The sequence below is a fragment of the Stegostoma tigrinum genome, chromosome 4 (assembly GCF_030684315.1).
Source record: "Stegostoma tigrinum isolate sSteTig4 chromosome 4, sSteTig4.hap1, whole genome shotgun sequence".
NCBI lineage: Eukaryota > Metazoa > Chordata > Chondrichthyes > Orectolobiformes > Stegostomatidae > Stegostoma > Stegostoma tigrinum.
In genome coordinates, this window is record NC_081357.1 from 105401874 (window position 1) to 105428647 (window position 26774).

The window sequence follows — 26774 nt, forward strand, 5'->3', positions numbered from 1 at the left end:
TTTTAACCTGGTGTTTGTAATATCATTAACAACACAGTGTGGAGCTGGATGAACACAGCAGGCCAGGCAGATTCAGGGGAGCAGGAAAGCTGACATTTCGGGTCGGGACCTTTCTTCAGAAACGTCAGCTTTCCTGCTTCTCTGCTGCAGCCTAGCCTGCTGTGTTCCTCCAGCGTCCCACTGTGTTATCTCTGACTCCAGCATCAGCAGTTCTTACTATCTCTTCATAATATCATTAGATGTCTGTCCTCCAAGCTAGCTGCATTGCCCCAGAACTGTTTGTATTTGTTGATGAAATGGAATATTATTTCTGTTGCTGTCACACCTCAGTATTTCAGACTTTTGTTTTGGAAGTGTGTCAGACTGACTTAAGTATCATATACTTGAAACAATAGCCATTCCCAACTGAATAGGTGGGAATAATCCAACAGGCATGTAGCAAGTAAGAAAAATGGCAGGAACAATTTAAATCAGAAAGCAAAGCATCAGTAAGGTACAGTCAGCAATAGCTATCAATTACAGAGTCATACAGCATGGAAACAGACCCTTCAGTCCAACTTATCCATGTTGACCAAGGTTCCCAAACTAAACTAGTCCCTCTTGCCTGCATTTTCCCCATATCTCTGTAAATCCTTTCTATTCATGTACCTGTCCAAATGTCTTTCAAGTACTGTAACTGTACCTAAGTTCACCACTTTTTCTGTCAGTTCATTCCACATCCAAACCACCCTCTATATGAAAAGATGCCCTTCAGACCCCTTTTAAATCTTTCTCCTCTTACCTTAAAAATATGCCCTTTAGTTTTGAACTCCTCTAACTAGATAAAAGAACTTTGCTACGCACCTTAGCTATGCCCGTCATGATTTTATAAAATCCCTATAAAGTCAACCTTCAACCTCCTATGCTCCAGTGGAAAAAGTCCCAGTTTATCCAGCTTCTCATAACTCCAATCCTAGCAACATCCTTCTGAACCTCCCCAGTTTAATAATATCCTTCCTATAGCAGGGAGAGCAAAACTGTACAGGTTATTCCAGAAATGGCCTCACGAAAGTCCTGTACACCTTCTACATGATGTCCCAACTCCTGCGCTCAATGATCTGAGCAATGACAGCAAGTATGCTGAATTATTTACAAAAACTAATTATTTCTAAAAAGTTTCATTATTTTGACAAAATCTACTTAGGCATTATAAGGATTGAAGGCTCCTTACCATCAGCTATGCTATGGCAGCTCTGCTAGTTAGTATAACTCCAAAAAAAACCTAAATACAAATCTTGTCCATCACACACATCACCCTTCACCTTTATTATTATGCAATGAAAATCTCTCTCCTGAAATCAATGCAAGCAATTCTATGGAATATACACTTCAGCAGAAAATGTGACAGTCACCAAATTAATTATTTAATCATCTCCTGAATGAAAAAAAATTTGTAGCTGTAATGTAGTTTCTATGAGAAAGTTAACGGACTAATTCAGAGGGCCTTCTTGTGGCACAATAGCTCAAAGAAACAAAGAACAAAGAAAATTACAGCACAGGAACAGGCCCTTCGGCCCTCCAAGCCTGCGCCGATCGAGATCCTCTGTCTAACCTGTCATCTATTTTCTAAGGGTCTGTGTCCATTTGCTCCCTGCCCATTCATGTACCTGTCCAAATACATCTTAAAAGACGCTAACGTGTCTGCATCTACCACCTCCGCTGGCAACGCGTTCCAGGCACCCACCACCTTCTGTGTAAAGAACTTTCCATGCATATCTCCCTTAAACTTTCCTCCTCTAACTTTGAACTCATGACCCGTAGTAATTGAGTCCCCCACTCTGGGGGAAAAAGCTTTTTGCTATCCACAGTGGTATATGTACACTATAGTAGTGGTGTGCAGTAACATCTCTGGACAAGTTGTTTAGAAAATTCAAACATAGTGGGAACTACCGATGCAGGAGAATCTGAGATAACAAGTTGTAGAGCTGGATGAACACAGCAGGCCAAGCAGCATCAGAGGAGCAAGAAAGCTGACGTTTCGGGTCTGGACCCTTCTTCAGAAATGTCAGCTTTTCTGCTCCTCTGATGCTGCTTGGCCTGCTGTGTTCATCCAGCTCTACACCTTGTTATCTCTTGTTTAGAAAATTGTTTTTTTTTAATCAGCTTTAAATGCTCTTTGACTATTAGCAATGACACATGAGAATCATTTTAAATCTGAAGTTCACAGTTGCTTCCAAATCTGAATAGTTCCTTATCAAATGGTATTTAGTTTTTTTTGGTCCAAAGTTGCATTTATTTAACAGTTAGGTACGGTAGCCTCAGGTGAACAAATCTAAACTGGCAACAGAACGTTATCTTACATTGTACAATACTCTTAGTTTAATCAAAAGCAGTATCGGGGGACTCATTACAGTGTAGGAGGCCATTCAGCTCGTTGTGGCTCTCAAAATAAGAGAATTAGTCACATTACTCCACACCACATCCTCCACCCTCCCTGCCCCCCCATCCCAAACTCATGTATATTTCCCTGCAAATTTCTCCTACTCATGCATACCTCCAGGTTCCTTTTGATGGCCGCAACTGCATCTATTTCGACCACCTTTTCAGATAGTACTCTCCAGATCACAACAATTCATTGTCAGATAATTTTGCCAATGATCCTAAATTTGCATCTTGTATTTACTAACCTGCCAGTCACTTTCTCCTTTTGAACTGTATCAATATTGTTATACTTTTGAATGTCTTTATTCAGCCTCCCCTAATCTTATCTCATCCAGCGAGACTACTCGCTTTTCTCTAATGTCTACGCATCACTCAAGTTTCTCATTTAGTGAATAATTTTAAACATTACCATTCATCATGTAATATCAGTGTTGTATATTAATAAAAGCTTGTCTGACTCAACTAGCAAATTACACCACATGTGTCACAATCAATTATGTACATGAAAATTGGAATTACAAAGCAATCAATGTTTTCCTTACTTTTATGTTAATGGGTTGGGAAATGGCACCCTTTTTTAAAAAAAAATTGTACTTCTAAAATCTTAAAACAAGCGTTCAGACCAAAATCAGACAAAACTTAAACCATGAAAAGAAAGAAGATTTTGGAAGGGGTTATGAAAGCTCGGTATGATTTTAAGGAAGACCAGACTCTGGACTGGAGGCCAAGAAATTGATCATCAGTAAATAATGGTTCTCACATCATCTCAATTAACATCATAATTACTGAACCAAATGAAATGATTTGTTAAAGAGATGTTACTTTTGGTGTTAGGATTATTTGATTATTGGAAAGGAATGTGACCTTAAAAAATTGCTTAAAAACTGTAGTGAAAACATTAACATTGTTCGTATTTTGAAATAGATTCTGTGAAAACATAAAATAAGGTCACATTTCATAGTGTTTGTACTTAGAGCTCTAATTAACAAGTTCTAATTGTCAACTTTTACCTGTTTTGATTGAGTGGTGTTCGATACAAAAAGTGTATAGATCCCATTTGCTCGAAGTCCTGATTTGTAAGCATCAGCACAATCTTTAAAGTGAATTTGTTCCTCTTTCACTACAAAAGGGCTTTTGGCTGTAATATGAAATGAATGACATCTCAGTTTAGAAACAATAATTATTTTAACCAGTAATGTTTGCTTATTCCCTTTGAGTCATTTGAAGAATTTGCAACATCTGGGCAGCTTTAATCATTGGGATTTGAGAGTTGTGGCTGCAACTGTGTTCATTGGTACAGTATTTCCAAACAAAACTGGGATTCAAGTAAATGAAGTCCTCTTAAGGAGTTAAAGTCCACAGCAACTGAAGTGAGAGTATTGTTTTACACTGGTCAAGAAAATAAATGTTGTAGATGTTTAGGTATTAGAGTTTGAAACTCATTGGGAGGTTTTCTTTTATGGCACTGTTTATAGCTATAATAGAAACAGATAATACATGACGATCAACCACAGGACTGAATTCATGAGTCCTGGTAGTGTTGTAATATTTGTGTAATGGCAAAAGGAATTTCAAACAATGCCTGTCATTTTTAGCCATCCACTCACTGTCTTAGTAAGTAGTACAGGAAATACCTTGCCTTGAATTTCTGCGAGTTACAGTTTATTGCTTTCATAACAACTTGTGACTGAAAGCTTCATTGTAAAAGTTCACACTGTTTTATCTCTGGGGAATGCACAGAGAGGGTAATATAAATGAGAGCAGCCAGATTTTACTAACTAGTACAAATGAGATTCATTTCAAAAGTTTGAGTTCCATGTCCTGTACCTTATGTTTGTTGAAGTCCCTGTTTTATTTTTATGGCAACATGTACAGTATTTAGAATAACACATTGCAATAGAACAGACTGTAAGCAAATAAACAGTAGACTGAAACTTGATTAAGTTCAAGATTATTTCAGTTTTGCCAAGGACTGTCAATCTGCAGATTTGTGTAAACTTTTTCTTAAAATGGTACATGACAAGAGATATAAAATTAAACCACAACATTGGTTTTAAAATAACGTCTTGCATGTTTTTTTTGTTGACATTTGACATTTTCATGAGCAGCAAAGCATTTGTGGTTCTGGAAGTTGCTTGGATTTAAGCAACTAAACATGTCCTTCAACAGGACACATGTATCTGCCATTAAGATAACTGTTGTAGTCTGAATGCAATAAACACTAATGGGTTGTTTCTGAGAAAAAGTTGAAATTTATATTCGTGCTTAAGCAAATCCACTACAAATATTTTGTATGACTTGGCTTTAAAGAATCACCCTGCTTCTGAATCAAAACGGTTGAAGATTGTGGACAAGTACTCACAGCCATCAGGGGATACGAGGTTAATCAGATTGTGAACAGTTTCCATCAAGTTAAGCTGCTGTTTCTGAATGACTGTGTTGTTTAAAGTTGCCGTAACCAACTGCTTTTCCAGTTCCTCAATTATGGAATTCTGTCGTGTTACCAATTCTTGGAGCTGCTCTTTTTCTTGCTTCAGTGTTTCGAGTTCGGCTGCATGTTTTCCTTCCATTTCTGAGACTTTTTGTTCCAGTAAACTAACAAAAATGAAACAAAGTTATATTAACAGATAGTAGGAACTGAAGATGCTGGAGAATCTGAGATAACAAGGTGTAGAGCTGGATCTACGCAGCAGGCCGAGCAGCATGAGAGGAGCAGGAAAGCTGACGTTTCGGGCCTAGACCCTTCTTCAGAAAAGTTACACCTTATTATCAGTGTTATATTAATACAGCTTTTGCATGCAGTTGCAATTAAGGTGACACCAGTAAATGGGAAATGTACCAACTCGCAGTAGGGAAGTGTGTCACAGCTCAGCACGTGCCTTTATTAACTTGAAAGGCGAAACACTGCAGATGCTGAAAATCTGAAATAAAAGCATAAAATACTGGATATGGCAGTTTTAATAGCATGTGTAAAGAGAAAAAGAGAGTTACTGTTTCAGATCTGTGACCTACCCTAAAAGTTCCATGAAAGCATACTCTGTAAAGTGAGTTTTACTGATGTAATCCTGACAACAAACCTCAATTGCCGAGAAAACTCATCTAGTTCGTTACTGTCCTTTCATAAATGAAATCTGCCATAATACCTGGTCTGGTCTACATGTGACTCTACAACAATGACTTCTCAATATTGTGGTTGATTCTTAACTACCCTCTCAAATTAAAGAACACACCAAGTGCGACTGGAAGTGGGCAGTAAATGCTGGCCTTTCCAGTGATGCCCATGTACTGCGAAAGAAAATTAACGAGGTAGATTTAACATGGATTTTTTTTGAAAATAGTTGCATATTTAAATTCAATTAAATTTATAAAGGAATAGTTGCATTTACAACTGAGAGATACTTTTCAATAGGAAAGTTTTAAAAAATTTAACTTGACATTTTGGCAAAATGTGAAAAGCAATAAAGTTCACCATGCAGCATTCTATAACTTGTCCATCAAGGATAATTGCAACAAATATGTGAAAGGGCAAGATGTGTTGCAAATTGAATAACTGACTGCTAATATACCAGTTACATTGGTTCATTTTTACATCAGTTTGCAATCTTTGAATTATTGACAAAGCTTGATGTTTAAGGCTACATTGCTAGGTACCTGAAGAACCTTTGGAAAACAATGGCAAAACATTTGAGGATGGTTCATTATCTCATCAATTTAATTCTGGCTTGATTATTGAAACAGAAAGCAATTTTTATAGTTACTGTCAATCCTTGCTGTACTTCAGCATTGCACTATAATTGAACTGATGTTTAACGTGAAGTTTACAGTCGTACCAAGAGACTCCAAAGCAAATTCTGGAGAAAAGCATTCTATTCTATGGAGAATTAGCTTATTTTATTCCTGTTACATTCTACAAATTGTTTACTGAATCCATTGCCCAGTTGATTGCAGTACAAGAAATGGAATGCAAAATATTGCAATGTGAGCTGAAGTCAAGTTGTTTAATACTGGGCACATGACATGCCGATGTTGCCTCATTTCTACTTTTCCAAGCTGTTAAATCTAATTGACCCTTGGACTCAAGTTTAAGCTTGTAACACATTTTATAAAGTAAATCAACGAGCCATCTCTGACAGACAAAAGATTGATGCGAAAACCAACCCTTTCTTAGAGTTTTACACTATTCAATAATTGGTTGCCCAAGCAGGGAATAACTGAATTATAAAACACTTGCAATAGTTAGCATCCAGCATTTCCAAAAACTTAATATTTTGCAGGAGAATTTTGAGCAGATAATGTTTGATTTAATAGAGTTTTAAGAAGATTGTTTGAAATTATGAGGAGATAAATCTAACGACATCAAGGACTAAAAGATTATGGTATTGAGTCCAGTGGAGCTTTAAACCATTTAGAGTTTGGTTCAAATGCAGTCCAGAAAGTTTACACAAACCCAATCTCATCTAATGACAAACTGATTCAACAATGCATAACTGACGATAGAACAACCAAGGAAATGCAATACTGTTTCAATAGTCAACTAAAATCTTCTTACTGCTTCACGCTCTTTGAACAGATTTCCTTTAGACAGAGCTAAGTAGTTCCAATAGATCAGATCAAAGCTCTGCCATCCTGTCATGTCCTCTTACGAAACGGTAGTGTGGACTATCAAACAAATTGAGGAGAAGCCTCTGAAGTCATCGCCAGCTATAAAGATGGAGGAGCCCAGTACGTCCATACAGAAGTGTAGGCTGAAGCCTTTGCAACTGAGTGGTTGATCTATCTCAACCTTCTGCTAAGCTGTCCCTAGTCTTCATATTCACTCCATATGAGATGAAGAAATGGCTGAAGTGACTGGATATACCAAGGTTAATGGGCATGATGATTGTTGTACATATATGTACATGCATGTGCACCAAAAATAACTGTGCTCTTCAGCAAATAGTTCATTACAGACACAATACTGGCATCTGTTGGACAATATTCAAAATGGCCAGTTAACAGCATATCCATGAAAAGCAAGACAAATTGTTATGAATGTTAAGTTTTATCGATTATGATTTGGAGCTGTCTCTTTAAACAAGAGAATGTGGAGGAATGAAGGTACTCATAGAATCACGGAGTCCCTAAAATGCTCAGGAAATCAGGAACAAGCCAGAAATTGCTGGAAAAACTCAGCAAGTCTGGCAGCACCTGTGTAGAGAATGCAGAGTTAATGTTTCTGGTCCACTTCTTCAGAACATCCCAGCCAGACCCAGCTCCCAATCCAATTCCCTGTATATTTACTGTGGCTAATCTATGGTACCTGCACAATCCTGAACATTATGGGGCAATTTAGCATGGCCAATCCACCTAACATGTATACCTTTGGACTGTGGGAGGAAAGCCACACAAACACAGGGAGAATGTGCACTCTCCATGCAAGTAGGCACCCAGTGCTGGAAACAAGCGAAGTCCCTGGTGCTGTGATGCAGCAGTGCTAACCACTGAACCACCACACTGGCCATGTCATGTGATCTGCTATGAGTTCTGCTCAACAGCAAGACTGTGCAGTCGAGTTACCATGTGACAGGGAAGCACAGTTCAATGGATTTTGAAATGTATATGTGCATTTAGAACCTGAAAGCAAATTCAAGTGGCAGGGTTGACTGTGATTAGGTTTTCAGTCTGAGTTTTTGGACAGGGAGTGAGAGAGAGAGAGAGAATTTGAATATGAAAGGCTGCTGCTGGTATAGTCAACAGAGCAGCAAAGTATGCAAATCCTCTGCAAGCCACACACAGGACATGGAAGGGAAGATGGTCTCTTGTCAAAGAGATGCATTCCATGACCCTCCACGAGGCCATGAGGTCACAATGAACCTTACTATTGATAGTAAGCTCAGAAATTCTCTGAATACTGAAGGAAATAGCTTTCGATAGACACAGCATTGATGAATGAATCAATTAATGAAGTAGGAAGATATGAACCTATTTGAATGTAATTCTGTGGAGACTATATTGTAAAGCTTTAATATATTAAGTAAGAATATGTATGTGGTTTGAGTTATTGTTTGTGTAAAGACAGTTATAAGAGTTACCTTTCTGCCGTTTAGTTTACCAACTAGGTATTGTTTAAGAGGTAGCTTGATCTTCATCTGTTATAGTACAATTGTTAAGGTATCTAAGATGATCACAACAAAATCCAATTCAACCAATTACTGTATCACAGGTCACTCATTTCCCATAAGAGCTGCACCCTCTTGCATTCCAGGAGCAAAAACAGCCCACAGTAGGGCAGGAAGTGTCAAGATGTGTCATGTTCATTCCGTCATTTACTCCTCACCCCTGATGATGAGAGGACCTAGACTCTGATCACCCCTGCATTGCCTGGACTGGTATCAGAATCTGCCATCTACTTGCAGTGCTGGAAAGCCTGATCAAAGGTTATTCTCCTTGACTGGACCAAGATCTGTTGATAACTGTGACAAGATCTCTGGAAATGTGCCTGCACTAAATGGCACGACAAAACGGCAGTAATATGAGCCTAGCATCTCTGGCTGAGGGAGCAATGAGCAAAAAGGAAAGACAGAAATGCAGGGAACATCATGGTCGGCCCAGGGTGAGTGAGCCCAGAGTTACAGTCTGGTACATGTCCCTGAGAATACAGTGTAATTGCTGCAGCATATAATGATGGGTGCCATTACAACGTGAGGTACAGCACTGAAGTGCAACAGTGTTCTTCAAGTGGAGCAAGCAGCAAGTTATACCCACCATGAACCCACTCTACTTTCCTTTTTTTTGTTTTGCCAATGGATAGTTTGTATGATGAGTTTGGTAAGATAATTAGTAAGGCATTTAACAAGCAGTAAAGAGCATCAATGAGGAAATCACCATTGCCTGACAAGAATCATACCACACCACTTGAGAAAAGCAAACAAGATGCGATGAGGTGATCTCAATGTCAAAATCAGCCTCATCTTACTCGATTCTGCCAAGCATCTTAACATATTGCATGTTGCTCATAAACTGATAAGATTCGGCCTCTTATGTATTATAACAGAATTTTACGTTATTATGACAACATAAATTTACCTTGTAATCACATTTACCTACTACAAATAGTTATATAATGCTCTTAATAGTAGAAAAATGTATTCAATGTTATACTTTTATCTGCTGGCTCCATTGTAAGTGTGAGCAAAGGGATTCGTAGTAGCAAAAGATGTTGGAAGTATCTGTATGCATAACATATAAGTTATAAAATGCAGGGGCATCATATTTAGATACTCTTCAATGAAATGTGGGCTTCGCTGGCAAGGTGCGCATTTGTTACCTGTTTCTTGAATTGACTGGCTTGGTGGGCATTTTTGAGGGTAGTTAAAAATCAACTCCATTGCGATGGATCTGGAGTCTCATGTAGCCAGATCAGATAAGGATGACGTATTTTCTTCCATAAAAGACATCAGTGAACCAAATGGATTTTTACAAGACTCTACTCTAGGTTTTAATTGAGTTTGAAATCTTGCAGCAGCCATGGGGTGATTTGAACCCGTGACCCAAAACAGAAGGCTGGGGCTCTGATTACGAGTCTAGTAACATAACCATTATATGACTAACTACTCTTGAATTTAGTATCAGGCGATGTCAAAACAGACAATTTCTTGGAAACCCTAGCAGCTAATACACAAAGAAGAATGTTAAATTTTAATACAGCGTTTGTTAGAAGTACTGTTAAATGAAGAACACTTACCCATTTTTTTCATGTAGTTTAGTAATTTCATTAGTTTGGATCATTATTTGTTTTTCCAATTTATTAGTAGAGAGAGAATTTTCCAAAAGCTGAAGCTCAAGTCTAGATGTTTGATTCAAAACCTGGAAAAATTAGATAAAATATTTATCCAAGAGAGAAAAGTGATACTTAAAACGCTCAAATGCTATTTTCATCAAGCATGTTAATTGTTTCTGTTCGTTGAGTATTTCTCTTGGCATATTCAGAATTTTTTTAAATTTTAAAATCTGTTTTGATCATTTGTTTCGTCAAAAAAGAATACAATAAAAATGTTTTGGTATCTGAAAATGGCAGATGTTTTATATTCATTGGGATCTCAGCATTGCTTATAAAGTTAGTATTATTGTCCATCCTGAGTAGTCCCTGAGAACGGAGATGAATTACTTTCTTAAAACGCTGTGGTTTGTTCTGTTAGAGAGGAAGCCCTAAGATTTTTCCCCAATGACAGTGAAGGTTGATAAATAATAACAGAGTAGAAGCAGGCCACTCAGCCGATTGTGCCAAAATGCTCCACATCATAGAATCACTACAGTGCGGAAGCAGGCCAGTTGAGCCCACACTGACGCTCCAAAAAGTAGCCCGCCTAAACCCACCTTCCTACCCTATCCCTGTATTTCCCATGGCTAATCTACCTAGCCTGCACATCCCTGGACACTATGGGAAATTTAGCATGGCCAGTCTACCGAACCCGCACATCTTTGGACTGTGGGAGGAAACCCACACAGATATGGGGAGCATGCGCAAACTTCACACAGACAGTTACCTGAGGCTGGAATCAAACCTGGGTGCCTAGCGCTGTGTGACAGCAATGTTAAACACTGAGCCAGTGCGCTGCCCCAAGGAGCAAGTCACCCACTGTGGGGTTTGAAGTCATGACCCTGAGATTAAAAGTCTCATGCTCTAACGACTGAGCTAGCCAGGTCCCTCATTTATACTCTTGTTATATAAATGAAATCTCCAATGATCTTTCAATACAACTGAAAATCTCTGGCCAGGGCTATAATTACATTGGAAGCACTTCATTTTTCAGGAAGCAGTCCTTGAGTTATTTTCAGCTGAATAATACTTTCCACAAGAACCAATCTAACATCATTCCCAGGTTCCATCTGGTTTTCTTCTCTCTCTGTTTTGTGTTTCACAGAGCTATGATAACATTGCTTGACTGCCAAAAGGTGCTGCTTCAATTTCCAGAGATGTTTCTGAGCAACTAACAACAGTCAGAAAATCTGGTAAATCTTCTTCCTGATCACAGCAGGGTAACACTTTCATCTATCAGATGTGTTTCTTTGAGAAATTGTCAGTCCTGCCACATTCCACTCCAGTGGCTTGCAGAGAACACAGAGCTTTCTCTCTCTGCTGACCACACCACCTGTCATCTCCTCCCTCTTTCTTCGTGCCCACTTCTTGGAAATTAAAATCTATCCACGTACTGCACACATGCTCTTGTCATTGTTTGCAGATGTGAATATATTCCCACCTTGACTACAGCAAATCAATCTGAGACCCATTGTCCTCACAGCAACCAAGCCATCAAGGCTTCCTTTCAGGTAAAATTGGGAGCAGATCATAAGATGCCTTTTATAACTTAATTTTACTTTCAATTAGACAGCCACTAAAAAACATAACAATCTTAATAACCACATGTTCATAACAAATTCTCTTTCCAAAGGTGTGATACAGTTTGCTGATTCACACCCTCAGGCAGTACATTCCACATCAGAACCAGACACTGTCTAAAAATGTCTTCCTCATGTTGCCTTTAGTTCTTCTATTGCTAATGTTCTACCAGTATCGATTGGTTCTTGGGCTTTTTGTCACTGGGCTATTTGTTGTGTTGACTCTTTGTGACTTTAAACACACTATCATATCTCTCATTCTTCGCTTCTCGAGAGGAAAAAGAAATGGCTTCTCCAATTCATAAGTGATGTCCCTTACCCCTTGGATCATTCTCATTAATCTTTCTGCACCTTCTTTAAAATCTTCACATCCTTCCGGAAGAGTGTCACCCACCACTGACCGCCATGCTCTAGCTGAGGCAGGGCTAGTGTTTTATAAAGTTTTGCTCTAACTATATACCTTTGCACTCTATTCCTCTATTTATAAAGCTCACTATTCCACATGTTCTTTTTTTAACCACTTCCTTAACATACCCTGCCTCCCTCAAAGACTAGACTAACATCTAGAATGAGCAGACTGTCAATAAGGAAAGGTTGAACAAAGTGAGGCTTGTATCTACTGGAGTTTAAAAGATTAAGAGGCAAATTCTTTCAGATACATGAGATCTGAAAAGGTTTTTACTGGGTGCATGTGGAAAGGATGTTTCTATGGGAGAATCTAGAGCCAGCGGACACTGCTTAAAAATAAGGGGTTGCTTATTTGAGAAAGAGACAAGATTTCTTTTTCCCTCACAGACAATCATTAACCTTTGGAACTCTCTTCCTCAAAAATCCAGCTATGTGAATTTTTTAAGACAGAAGTAGATAAACTTTCACCATCTTGCTTATGAAGAATTTATTAAGGGTCGGCGCAAACGTGGAATAATCAGATCAGCCATGATCTTATTGAATAGCAAAGTGAGATTTGTTCTGCACCCCCTTGTGTTTTTTGTTGTTATTTTGTGTTGTCTCCCTTTGTTCTTATTACCAAAATGTACTGCTTCATAGCTCTCTGTGTTAAATTTCATCTACCACATCTTTGCTGCTCCATCTCCACAAGTGTAGATGATGGTTATTTGTGCCAGTACCGTCACAGACATGTACATCTACAAAACATCTATTAGAGAGGATTGGATGAAGCACGTTTTCCCCTCATGTCGGTTTTCTCACCACAGACCTGGCAGATATGTCCGTAGTGATTGGAACCAGCTGGATCTTGTTGACTATGCGGTCCTTAATTGTGGTTGTTGACCTGAGCCAATCAGGAAGGCCTGGCCAACCAATATAAACCAGGGATTTGGTTCAGAGGACTGACTCAGAGCTGGCTGGCACAGCCAATGTGGTGTGCACAAGTCAGTAAGGGATGACTGGATGATGGGATACCAGCCTCTGTGCAGTTATTTCTGTGCCCTTCTGGATTCAGCCAGCTTAGTTGCTAATACATAACCATTCTTGGTGATGGACATTGGTCCTTAACCAAGAGAACACATTCTGTATCCTTACCATTATCCATCCCAGTCTTGATCCAAGATGGTGGCACAGGATTACCTTCAAGCCAGAGGTTATCCGCTCCATCCATTACTACTTCTCCTTTTCTTTTATTTTTCTCTTTTATATTTTTTCTCTCCTCTTTCTTCTCGGTGATGGCCTCAACGTGGACTTGGGGAAAGGAGTCCACTCAATCTGGCATGGCGGTCCCTCAGACTAGCTTTCTGGTCTCCTGGCACCTGGTTTGGCAGTCCCTCGGCCCAGCGTGGTGGTCCCCCAACCTGGCATGCCATCCTCTTGACCTGGTGTAATGGTCTCTAGGTGGCATACTGCGGTGTCTCAGCCTAGCATGACATTACATGGACTTCTGGCCTCGAAGTGATTCCAGAGTGGATGCCGTGGTGTGGCGGACTCCTAGTTAGACATGGCATCCTCTTGGCCCAGCATGATGGTCTTTCAGGGTCCATCGTAGTCTTTCAGCCTGGCATGGCCTCAGCATACACTTCCAGCCTTCAGTTGATTCCAGAGCAGTCTCCTGGCCATGAAAGCCTCAAAGGGATGCCCTGCATGGTCTGGAATCAAGGCCCAGTGAACCCTGGAGACTGGGTGCCAGCATGGATTTGTTTGAAAGGACTGCTGTTCTGAACTTTTTATTTCTCTATTTACTAATTTATTCCTACAATCTGTAATGCTGAACTTTTTATTTCTTTATTTTTCTGATTTTTCTTCCGAAGCACTTTTCCAAAGAATCTGTACCTAGGTACCTTGTACCTAAGGTGGCACCGTAATTGGCAACTTGTGAACTTTTGCCTGTACTCATTTCAGTACACATGACAATAAAGCTAATTTAGTTCAATTCAATTCAGTATTCCTGTCGAATGGTGCTCAATGTGGGTGACCAGTGTTTCCCAATGAGCAGGAGCTTCTGTGTTCATGTTTGGTCTGATTGTTTAAAACTCCAGGATTCAGTCTTAAAAACTCAGGTTTTCTGAAGCAGCCATCTCCTGACTGTACACCATTGTCTTACAACCTCTGCTGAGTCTTTCCTGTCAATGGCATAAGGCATACCGAAGGATGGTAGTGGAGGATTCTGGGACATTTGGCCCAAGTATGATATCATGCACCAAAGTAAAAGAAGTGATCCTTGTTAGGATTCAAGCATCCGTGGAGATCATACCAGTGTTCCTCTGGTTCCTCAGGAGCCATTTTTCATGCTTTGACAGATTATACTGCTACAAACCTGATTCTGTCTTCACCGGTTATTTTCCAACAGGCTTCACAAGCACTGGGCCATCAGATGATAGCCTAAAGTGTAGTTTTCCATCCTTTACTCAACTGGCCATTTTACCAAATTGGGCAGGCTGATACCACCATCCCTTGGCTCAGAATGAACCCGAGACCTTCCCGGTCGATTTAGTCCATTAGTTTACATATGGAACAAAATAGATGCAAATGTCTTCAGCTACAATGTTTAATCAATACAAATGCTGGGCATAATCCTAACGGCATTTCATAAATTTATAGAGATATGGGCCAGAAGCAGGTAGCTGGGGCAGTTTAATTTGGGATCATGTTCAGCATGGACTGGTTGGGCCCAAAGGTATGTTTGTGTTCTGGATGACTCTGTGACTGTGAGAATGAGCAGGAACTGTGTGGACAAAGCAAAATCAAAGGATGAGATTGGCAAAGAACTACAGGAAGAGTAATTGGGCAAAAACCTGAAACAGACAACTGTAAAGATGGGTTAAAAAGAGAAAGTAAATGCATTTTTATCTTTAAAGAAGATATGACTGAATGTGTGTGACACTTTGCAGTTTGAACAACTAAAATTTTGAAGGGACTTGATGAGGATGTTTCCCCTGGGAATCTATAATGGGGCACAGTTTAAAGATAAGGGATCTCCCATTTAAGACTGACAAGAAATTACTTCTCTTCAGATGGTTGATAGTCTTTGGAATTCCTTCCACATCAAGCAGTGAAAGTTAAGCCATCGAATATACTCAAGGTTTATTTAGACAGATTATTGATTTGCGAGAGAGCTGTAGGTTTTGAGGAGTGGGTAGAAAAGTTAAGGCCATCATCTGATCAACTATGATCTTGCATACATTTTTACCTTTAAAGAAGATATGACTGAAGGGGTGTGACAATGTAGTTTGAACAAATGAGATTCTGAGGGAGCTTGACAGGAATGTTTCCCCTCAGAATCTAGAACAAGGCCACACAATTTGAAGAGAAGAAACAGACTTCTGGAACTGAAAGGCCTGGTCCTGTTCCTGTTTCAAATGGTCTTATGATTTGTTTCACATTCTTTAAAGGAATTAGGGAAAGCTCATCCTACATTTATATAATGTCCAAAATCTCTGATCCAGGGTGAATATCCATTTTCCAAGAGTTCCTCTTGTCTTTACAGATTGTAGCACAGTATTGGAAAGATAAAGCTGCTTACACAGAACAATGATTGCTATTGTTTTTTTCCATGTATGAAATTACTGCCTGATTTAACTTGTTGCATTACTTGATATGAATCCCCCTTATTAGCTCAAAACAATTATGTGATGTATTTATAGATGCCTTGTGTCTGAGTTCTCATAGATGAGTTTCATATCGACCACCTTTACTTCTGAGTAAAACTGGTGTACTTAATATCAATGCTTTCATGACTGTTATATGAGCTGTTTACTCATTGCATCCAAGTGTTAGCATAAGCTCGGGTGCACATATCCATTTTCCTTTTTTGTTCAGATTTTAATACTTAGGTCAGCAAATGGTTAGAGTACGCGGTATTTATCACACATTAGCAATATTTGTTTGAACACCCTATCAAATTCATGTCCGCTTAATTTTACACTTACAGTTAATCAGGTGCATCTGCAAAAATGTTACTTCCCTTAGAGAATGGTAGTCTGGGTAATCTCCATGTGTTGTCAATTAAGCCTTTAACCAAATGTTGAATTTCGGTTTTCCAGATGAGAGGAACAGTAAGTAACAGTTAGTGTTGAAATTAAGATCATATTGTATCCTCTGTTGATTAACACAGGGTGAACTTCTTTTGAACTTCTTTACTTACACATTCATTGCCTTTACTTCACCATTTGAACTCTGGACTCAATTGTTAGTGGAAAATGAATTACTTTACGGAAGGATATCCAAAATAAATTCTTCTGAAACATCAATTTTGGTGGGATCTATTTGCCTCGTGAAGTCTGAAGAATCTGCATATCATTTTTATTGATGATTTTGTATTTTTCAAGAAACCTTTAAAATTATCAGATTACCAGCTTTTCACTGTGAGAGTGTGGGGAGACGGTGCAAGCTGCACGTTCTGAATTTAGTTCGCTGTTGGGGCTGGGCTATTTTTGTCTCAACTGAAATATGTATTTTGTTAGTGTTAAATATCCATTCAGTGAGAAATGTACAAACTGAAGCTCCTTTGCTATATCCAGTTTCAGTTTACCTATGCTTAAAATCAGGTTTACCAAGTTGTTGTCTTCCTGAAAATGAACATCCAAGTTTCTTTTGGTGTTTAAATTTAATATAACACCCTACTCTGCCCATTACATTAGAAGATCATTATATATGATTTTCTGTCATTGCCACCTTGTCGCGATTTGAATAAATTCTGTGCGGAATGTTGTGGAAAATGTTATGTCACAATTGAAGAAGAAAAATAGTGTCCAACCTTGCCCTGTCTTTCTCAAAAATAAACGTGATTTTATTATTTCATATCTCATTATTAAATTGATTCAGATCTTAGTAAGCTTTTAAGTGAAAGGTATTGAGTGGGAGTCAGCTGTTCACATGAAGGAAGAAAGCATCTTTCTAAGAAAGGCTAACAAGCCTTCCCAAAGGTGAATAAAATGAGCATTGTTAAAGAAGGAATCTACCTGATTTCACTACTGAGGAATCATTTTTAGCTAAATCTTGGCATGCAAACATAGGAAACAGTGTAAATCTAGGTTATTTCTAAAGACCAATAATCCTTACCTGTGCTTCCACATCTGTTAATTTACGGGTTTGTTCAGCTGTCCGAGTAAGTAGATTTGTTCCAATTTCTAACATAGTTGCCGTATGGTTTTGTACTGCATTCTGCTGGATCTGCACCATTTCAATCTTCATACTGTCTTGAATGTAGCTTTCAAGCTGCAATAGGGGAAATACAGGCCTTAGTATAATCTCTGAACTCTGAAATTTAGATTCAAAAATACTGCTGACTCCAAAATGATTTCCAACTAGAACTCCAGGATTTACATCTATCTTTACATTTGATCAATTACCACTGCTGTTATCCACAGGAATAGGAGCCATAAAACCCCTGTGTGTATCTTTTGATTTGATTTATTACTGTCCCATGTACCGAGGTATGTGCTTTGCAGGCAAATCGTACCAATCAAGTGCATCAGGATAACAGAACATGGTGCAAGATATGATGATATAGCTGTTGAGAAGTTGCAGAGAGAGATCAACATTAACATCTATCCTCAAATTCCAACTTGATGCCTAATCCAGCACTTTAAGTGAATGTAGAATGCTGTACTATTTCACTGAGTTTGAGAGAAGAAATTTCTCCTAATCTAGTTGTATTATTTGAGGCTTAATCGTTGTAAACCTGTGTTCATTTGTTCAGTTCTTATCATCTGCAAGAATTCTCATTATTTTGAATATGTGGATCTTATTCCTCCTCTAAATGATTGTCTCCATGAAAAAAAATCAATGAATTGCTCTTTGTATTTAATTCTGGTTTTTGGACCCAGTGGGTGCCAGTGAATGGCGATTTTGTGCACTTTTCACTGTACTTATGTATTCCTATGCTTAGTACAAGTGACAAATAAATGAATCTAATCTAATCTAGCAAACGTACCAAACAAGCTTGACATTGAGAACACATTATAGAAAGCAGAGCAGGTACTTAGCTAATTCAGCTCACTGTTTGCACCAAAAGCTTAGTCACGTTGGATATTGATCACCAACTTGTCAGGACTTCACCATGGGCATCAGTAATGTACCCACATTCACAGGTATTGGCATCCAATATGTTCCAGCTCCTAAGAATCCTTGTGGTACACCTTAAACTATTTCTGCATTTCAATGCTGCACCCCAACCTTTATTGGCAACTATCATTGCAATTTGCAGTTAGGATGCTGTGCATTTGGAGCACATACCCAACACATGGGCTGAATCAAGCTGCATCTCTGGGTACTTTGCTCGCTTTTGTAGCATACAGCATCTCTGCACTGTTTTGCTGCAGCTTTTTGGTCTCTGTCCTCTGAGCCAAGGTTACACGCTGACATTAATTCTAACTTGCCTTGATGTTTAGTGCAGAAACAAAAACAGGAAACTTGTCATGACTGTCAGCAGATCTCAGTCAAGTCAAAGAGCATGACCTTTGTTCAGGAGATCCTAGGCAGTAAGTCAAGCACACTGCCTGTGATACCAGTCCAGGGCTTGGAAATGGTGAGTCAGCCACTCGGGGTGGTCAGTCAGGACTGCTCCCCATGTAAGTGGTGAGGAGCTGAACCCCACCACCCACCTTGAATGTCAAATTTTTGGGGCTGTTTTCCTCCTGGAATGCGAGGCAAGTATTAAGGGAGATGAAAATGGGTAACACACCTATTACTTTTGGAGCAGGTGGGAAAGTGTCCTATGTGAGTGAGTAGGCAGTGCAGAGAGCATGTAGGGTTGGTCGCACCAGGGCTTGGGGTTGGTGATAGCATGTTAGGTAAGATGCAGTAGTGAGAATGGTAAAACATAAGCCTTGGTGGGAGATGGGTATAATAGCAGAAACAGAATGAGTGTAAAGTATCGGAGAGAAGATAGTCAGACTTTTGGTGGTGGAGTGGAGAAAATCATTGACTTCTTTTCCGATAGTCCTTCAGGATGATTGAGACTGCTTTAAACTGGGTGGCAAATTCAGACCAGTTTGACATGGTATAGTGTCATGGCCTTCACTGCTGGCCCTGGTGGAAGAGGATGCCCTGCCTTTGCACTGTCCATCTAACGGCCGCTCCAGGTCTCTACCCAAACATCAGGGAGCCAATTTTCCCTTATCGGACATGTTTAAGGCAAATGTCAGGATCATTGCAGGATGGCTCCAGACTGATATTGCGTGTCTAAGTGCACCATGGCTTTTTTTAAAGATGGCACAGCCACAAAGGACACCAGTGAAATCCAAGATATCCACTGAGTGCCAACTTATTTCACAAACAGCACATGAGATAGAGATAACACAATGTGGAGTTGGAGGAACACAGCAGGCCAGGCAGCATCAAAGGAGTAGAAAAGTTGATGTTTCAGTTTGGGACCATCTTCAGAATTCAGAGTCCCATTTCTGAAGGAGGGTCCCAACCCAAAGTATTAACTTTCCTACTCCTCTGATGCTACTCCTCTGGCCTGCTGTGTTCCTCCAGCTCCACACTGAGTTATCTCTGACTCCAGCATCAGCAGTTCTTACGATCTCTGACATGATAAGATAGGACTGGGGTCAGATGTGAGGGCTGCCATAGGAGTGAGGGAGGTCTTTAATGAGATGAGTTTGGTAAAATATGGTGGGAAATCTTGCTAGGGCTGGTGGTGGAAACTCCACCATAAAATTCCAGCACAACTCTGACTTGGCCAAAAGAACATAAGAATCAGCCCTTGTTTCTGGTCCCATAGATTAGAGCTTGTAACCCCAGGTTTAGCTAAATAAAATACTCTGGATCCCATTCAAATCATTCATCTTCTTTTCAATGTTTGCTTTCCTTCTTGCCAACTCAAGAATATATTTAATTAGGACAGCAAGGTGGAATCTGAATTTTTACAGCCATTCGGAGTTGGTTTAGGCCAGCATTGACAGTGGCCCTCAGCTGGAGTTGCAATATGTGCTGAGTAGAAAACTGAGAAATTTCATTTCCTCATGAGCCAATTAACAAAGTTCCATTTAGAACCTTTGTTAAATGTAATATCAATAATTAAGGTTGTTTGAAGTCAAAGCTTATCAGGTGCATTATACATGTATCTTTTTTACTTGGCTAAATTGAAGAGTGGGAAATTAATTAGAAGAAAAGTACTAATGCAGACTTTAAGGGAAAATGATTTCCTTCTAACACAATTCTGTGAAACTTCAATGTTCTTGTGTGAGAGGGAGGAAGAAAACTCCAGTCCTTTGCAAATGGTCCATTTGTCTCGAGCATAACTTCATGATTTAATGAAATTTCTGCTATGTTTTAAAATTCCCCGTAAGAAAGTTTGGCATGAATACTTAACTGAGTGAGATGCTACATAAACTAGCGGCTTTGCACAGACAGATAGATATTGAGAGACTTTCTATGGACCATTAGCATTTTACAAACTTGACCTCCCTCTGTATACCTGCCAACATAATGTCAATATCTAGGATTTATTTTTAAGATAATCAACATCCTTAAAAAGAAGCAACTAATTCTATTATTGTAAGTTAACTTGACATGGAAGATATTTTACAGTTTGGATACATAACATTTAATAGTAACACTTAAATCTACAGAAACTAATATAAGAAGGTAAATGCAATGCCACTTTAACCTCCCCGCACAGCTAATCTAACATAGACAATCTTCTCAAAAAATGTTTTACTTAACAGCTCTCCTTATTGCTGTTCAAAATTAATTACCATGGTGTTAATGACCAAGTTTTCTGTTAGCAGCTAAATGGCATCACCCTTACTGCAACATGGGTGGTGTATTCAACCTTAACAGAATTGAATATTCTTTGTGGTTTTGTCACTGAAAAGTAAAAGATAAGGATTCTTGTAACAAATTATTGCAGTCTGCTATGTGGCTTTCTATTTCCTAGTTAATTGTGGACAGAATTTTGCATTCTCCTTCATTGGGTGTGATAAACAAATCATCACGCATTGATTAAGAGTAACAGCAAAATGGACTATGTTTTAAATGGTGAAAAATTGCAGCACTCTGCTGTGCAGAGAAACTTGGGCATCCTTGTGTGGAATCACTAAAAGTAGGATTGCAGGTGCAGCAGGTAATTAAAAAGGCAAATGGAATTTTGTCAGCCACTGCTAGAGGGATGGAGTTTAAAAACAGGGAGGCTGTGCTGCAGCCGTGTAGGGTCCTGGTGAGGCCGCACCTGGAGTACTGTGTGCACTTTTGGTCTCCTTACTTGAAAAGGGATATACTAGCACTGGAGGGGGTGCATAGGAGATTCACTTGGTTGATTCCAGAGTTGAGAGGGTTGGATTATGAGGAGAGATTGAGCAGACTGGGATTGTACTCATTGGAATTCAGAAGAATGAGGGGAGATCTTTAAGAAACATATCAGATTATGAAGGGAATAGATAGGATGGAGGCAGGGAGGTTGTTTCCGCTAGCAGGTGAAACTAGGACTAGAGGGCATCGCCTCAAAATAAAGGGAACCAAATGTAGGACTGAGGTCAGGAGGAACTTCTTCACCCAAAGGGTTGTGAATCTGTGGAATTCTCTGCCCAGTGAAGCAGTTGAAACTACCTCGCTGAATGTCTTTAAGGCAAGGCTAGATAAATTTTTGAACAGTAAAGGAATTAAGGGTTATGGTGAGTGCGCAGGTAAGTGCAGCTGAATCTCAAAAAGATCGGCCATGATCTTATTAAATGGCAGGGCAAGCTTGAGGAGCCAGATGACCTACTCCTGCTCCTACTACTTATGTTCTTATTATGTTTTTATGATCTCACCTGATCCCTTCAAAGTTCAACCATTAAACATTAGTACCCACTATTATGCCTGGAGCTGAATGAGTTGGCTAGAGGCTACAATATTGTTGGATAACTAGTTGAGAAATGGAAGATAGATTCACTTGGTCTGCCCATTGGAAAAATAACCATTCAAGATTCCTTTAAGGATTATTTGATCATACCGCCTGTAGATTGGCTAAATTTTACTATTATCAACATTTGCAAATATGGCGACAATCAAGAAAATTTAGAACCTAAAAACATGAATCAAGAAGATTTAGTCATGCCTGGTTCCTCCACAAATCATGCAAACCTATTCACTCACGGATGATATTTTACATTAACCTCCTGAGGGAGAAAATTCTCTATCAATATCACTCAGCCTCAATGATGCGGAAACTCTGAAGACTGTTCTTTCATTTTCACACATGAGCAAAACACAAGTGTCAGAGGAATAGTTGTATTAAAATCTGCATGTTATCATCCAAGTCAATGATCTATCCTCCAGTAGTACTTTTTCCCAAAAGTTAGTTTGTTCCTTTTTGAATAAATTATTAATACATTATAAATTTTGAGTGGGAAGACTTTTAAACATACCCAGTATTCTCTGGCAAGAATCTTTCTAGTCTTTCATGAACTGTGTTAATTTTATATCCAATAAAGCAAGTATATCCTTAAATGCAACTTCATCTTAACATGTGTAACAATTAGTGTGATATAAATGTTCTAATTGTATTTAATGATATTTTTGCCTCATAGTTCTTGTGTCTTATTTTGTGCATATCCTAGTTATATAATCTGATTTGTAACAACAATTTCCGATATCTGACTTTCATTGTGACCTTGGCATGGGGCTATCTTTCCTCTTGTCTTTTTATTGCCTTCCAGTGTTTTGAATGTATCAACTGCATTTGCAGTCCATTGTCCTCTTCAATTATTAATCTATGTAATGTAAGTATTAAACCCAGGTGTGGGAAGAAACTGATATTTGAATTCCGTAAGTGTACATTTACACCACAAGTTTATCAGGCCTCACAGATGGTGGCAAAATAGGATGCTCTGGTCAGAGATCCTCTGCTCGCCAGGTCTTTTACCCTTTTCCCTGTTTTTTTCTTCCTTTATCCCTTTCTCTCCATTCCCCCCAGAGTGTGGAGTTGTAGAGGACTGGAGCGAGCAGGCCAAGACTCGCGGAAGACCAGAGGGAGCAGCCAAGACCCACGGCAGGCTGGAGTGAGCAGCATGACTTTGCACTCAGGGTCCTGCAAGTGCACCCCGTGAGGCACAGAACACTGCGAGCAGTGAGCCCTAGAGCAGAGGAGAGGCCCCACAGCAGCACATGGGAAGGAGTTCCTGAAGCAGTGTGCAGAGAGCAAGTCCTGGACAGAGACCAGTGTGAGGGTACAATCCTTACATGAGAACACTAATGTTAACTCCTTACTATGCCTCGTGATATATTTCTATTTTTAACTTGTTTTCAACTATGTAATTAAGCAACTACTTTTATCCCTCTGCTCTATCCAAGAATTGTACCTTGGTACCTGTACCTGAGATGTCCCCATAAGAAGGCAGACATTGTAAAAGTTTTTTTTTACTGTATTCGTACAAAGTGGTACATGTGACAATAAAAGGGACATTGTATTGTATATTGTTACATGGGTTCCAACTTATGAAAATTCAGAATCAGACCCTTTCCTGACACCTCAGAAAACTGTTGAAGGCCTTCGAGAGCAGGTAGTTTTATACTACCTTTTAACACGAAATGTCAGTGTGTGTGTCTATGCACACACTCACTTACACAAGCATATGTGTATACATGCATGTAAATACAACACCTCCCCTGGACAATACAGTTTTAGTCCTGATCCAGATAGAAACTGAGCAACCTAAACAAAAGCTGCTTGACTGAAGCATTTTCTTTCCACACTGGGAGTTGCAGTTTCAATGCACCTGAATTCCAGAGTGAAGTACTCGTATGTTGATGTCTATCAAGTATTTCAAGTGAATTAGAAGGGGCACACAAAAAGTGCATTGTGCAATATTGTAGTTTATTGGTTTAAGTGGCTTTTTCCCCCTAAAATTACTGCAATCAATATTCCAGATCAACTTGGTGATAGCCGTACAGAATAAAAGGTAGCACTAATTTTCTATTATAAATTTTTCTAACTTGGCGATCTGCAGTGTCCCAAGGATGGACATACACGATGACCAGGAAATACCAATGATAAACCTTGCCAAAGGTCTCTTCATAACAAACACAGAATCAGGAATTTGAATCATGGGTAGGCATGGTGGCTGCTGCCTCGAGTTTGATTCCATCCTCAGGTGACTGTCTGTGTAGAGTTTGCACAGTCTCCCTATGTCTGTGTGGGTTTTCCCCAAGTGCTCTGGTTACCTCTCTCAGTTCAGAGATGACCAAGTTTGGTGGATTGGCAATGCTAATTTGCCCATCATCTCCAGGGATATGCAGGTAGGTTGGTTAGCCATGGTAAATGCAGGATTACAGGGAAAAGATGAGAGGATGGGTCTGGATTTTATGGTCTTTGGAGAGATGGAGAGGACCGAATGGGCTGAATGGCCTGTTTCCACATTGTAGGGATTCTATGATAATTTAAACATACTATGGGACCCCAGTTGCAGTATATTCTGGGTGTAGTCTCATATTTGTCTGATAGATATACATGTGTTCACAACACAGATTCCAATAAATTTTAAGTTCAGATTGGAAACTTTTCCATAAGGACTTGCTCTGGTAATCCAGAAGATAACTCTGGATTCAAATTGCAGCAGGATCAAACAGTGGAGCCAAAACAAATAAAGCTAATAACACCGCAATACTGAACTGAGAAATCTATCAAGTTCTTTAATTATTATTCAATGACCACAACCAACGAGTACAATTTTTATCTACATTATATGGAAATATCAGACTCATTTGCAATGCTCTCTGCAGTTAAAATAATCTGTTGATACATTCTAAGCTTGCACTGGCTAATTAGCTGAGACATGGGAAGATTATGTGACCATCAAGCATCATGAAGCTCATAAAACTGAGGGAAAGATAAAATTAAGCTTAATAACAATGCAAGTACCTCTCTTAGCTGTATATGCTTTTCTGTTAATCAATGCAAAATGTATTCAGAAATTGGTGTTTCATTACATAGTGTCACCATTCAAATTACAATTTCATCTTTTCTCCTTTTTCTTTTTCATGGCATGGCAATTCCTCTGTGTGAATAAATTTTTGTTGAAGTTTATGCATCTTTACTTTGAAGTGATCAGCTTATGACTGTCTTTTCTTCTCCTTAAACCTGATATTCACATTGAGACTGTACCTCATTCATGTGGTTGTGCATCCACATCCGTACTATAAGCCTTTTATTAGCTCAAAGCTCCCTTCCAGGTCATCTTTCAAGTTTTTTTTCAGCAACTAAGCCCACCCTGTCACCTCTGTCCCAATACTTTTAACCTCACCGTCCTGACATTGTTGTTGTGAATCTCTTTTGAACCTTCATCAATTATTTCTTCTCGCATTTATTATATGGAGATATGTTTCACTTCTGCCCCTTAGAATAAACCCAATGTTTGGTTTGTTCTTTTGTGGCCGTTCTAAACTCTGCTGTTTTTAGTTATTTGTATACTTGTAGCTATAAGTCTTTTGTTCCAAAATTCTATTTAGACTCTTGCTCTCTGGGCAATATGGAGCCTTGTTGTTCTTCGTACCAGAATGTCAGTTTACAGTTTGCTAGATTGAAATTATTTCCAATTAGAAGACATTCTGCAAGGTCATCAGTGGCCTTTTTGTCTCCACATTTCTGTGTGTGAACTACCAAATCTCCAACCTCCCAATTTGATGCATTTTATAGCTGGCTTGGCTCAGTTTGATTAAAACAATAATTTTGTGCTACTGTTCATGTTTCTGGTTTGTCATTGTGTCAATCGTCCATTTTGAGCTTGTACATAGTTTTGATCAACCAGCTCAGACATGTTATGACACAGGCAAGACTTGAACTCAGACCTTCTGGCTCAGAGAGGGATTCTACCACTGTTCCACAGGAACCCATTTTCTGGGTGTATACTGAGTATTTTTTTTTTCTCTGTTTCTAGTTGTTATGCACCTGGCATTCTCTAAATTCAGATATTAACCCTTCACCTTTTCACAGTGCAGTATCAGTTTGGAATGCCATCATTCTAGCAACTATTAAGTTAGTTCATCTTCACGTGTCTTGTAGTTAATAAAGCTTTGTATGGGGGGAAAAGATCAAAACAAGAATATTTATTGCATATACCAATGGCAGAAATATGATTTATGACATTGTGCAACGGAATTTCCAAAGATGTTTAAATGCAGTTATCAGAGGTTTACATGAAACATCCTGAAAGACAATTGAAATATTATAGCCTGTGATGTAATAGCTTAATAGGATGGTGTAAAAAGTTTATGTGCTCTTTATATCATTTGACTTTTTTTGTCTATGAATCATTCAAATCTATCTTGTTCTGTATCTCAAAATACAAGTTGGGCAGAGAAATAATTAGGTTTAAAACAATTGCCATTTCAAGGGATTTACACAAGAACTGTTGTGGCTGAAGCATTGCCTTCCTTTTGAATTATTAGTGAGAGTAAGAATATTAAAGTATGAAAGATGCACAGCTTCAAGAGGTGAGTGATAAGAAAGATTAATTTTTCTTAACAGAAGAATGGAAACAAAAAAGACAGGAATTAATTACTTTGGAGTCAACTGACACAATTGCAGCAATGTTGGAATT

At 39.0% G+C, this 26774-nt stretch overlaps 2 protein-coding genes across 3 annotated transcripts in view; one reads left to right on the top strand and one right to left on the bottom strand.

Moving 5' to 3' along the window:
- Positions 1-26774, top strand: part of mcph1 (microcephalin 1) — a 298002-nt gene that overhangs the window by 166105 nt on the left and 105123 nt on the right. The window contains exon 14 of one of the 2 annotated variants that reach the window (XM_059645583.1): positions 23153-23547. The exons of the other annotated variant lie outside the window; for it this stretch is intronic. Within the exon in view, the coding sequence (XP_059501566.1) occupies positions 23153-23167 (15 nt within the window). The 3' untranslated portion in view covers positions 23168-23547. Of the gene's footprint in view, positions 1-23152; positions 23548-26774 lie in introns of those variants that run through there. 2 annotated transcript variants of the gene reach the window in all.
- The window catches only part of LOC125452772 (angiopoietin-2-like), an 82909-nt gene that overhangs the window by 34239 nt on the left and 21896 nt on the right, over positions 1-26774 (bottom strand). Inside the window, exons 2-5 of the mRNA XM_048531598.2 lie at positions 17311-17466; positions 10145-10266; positions 4784-5016; positions 3432-3559 (exon numbers count right to left, since the gene is read on the bottom strand). Of these exons, the coding sequence (XP_048387555.2) occupies positions 3432-3559; positions 4784-5016; positions 10145-10266; positions 17311-17466 (639 nt within the window). The remainder of the gene's footprint in view (positions 1-3431; positions 3560-4783; positions 5017-10144; positions 10267-17310; positions 17467-26774) is intronic.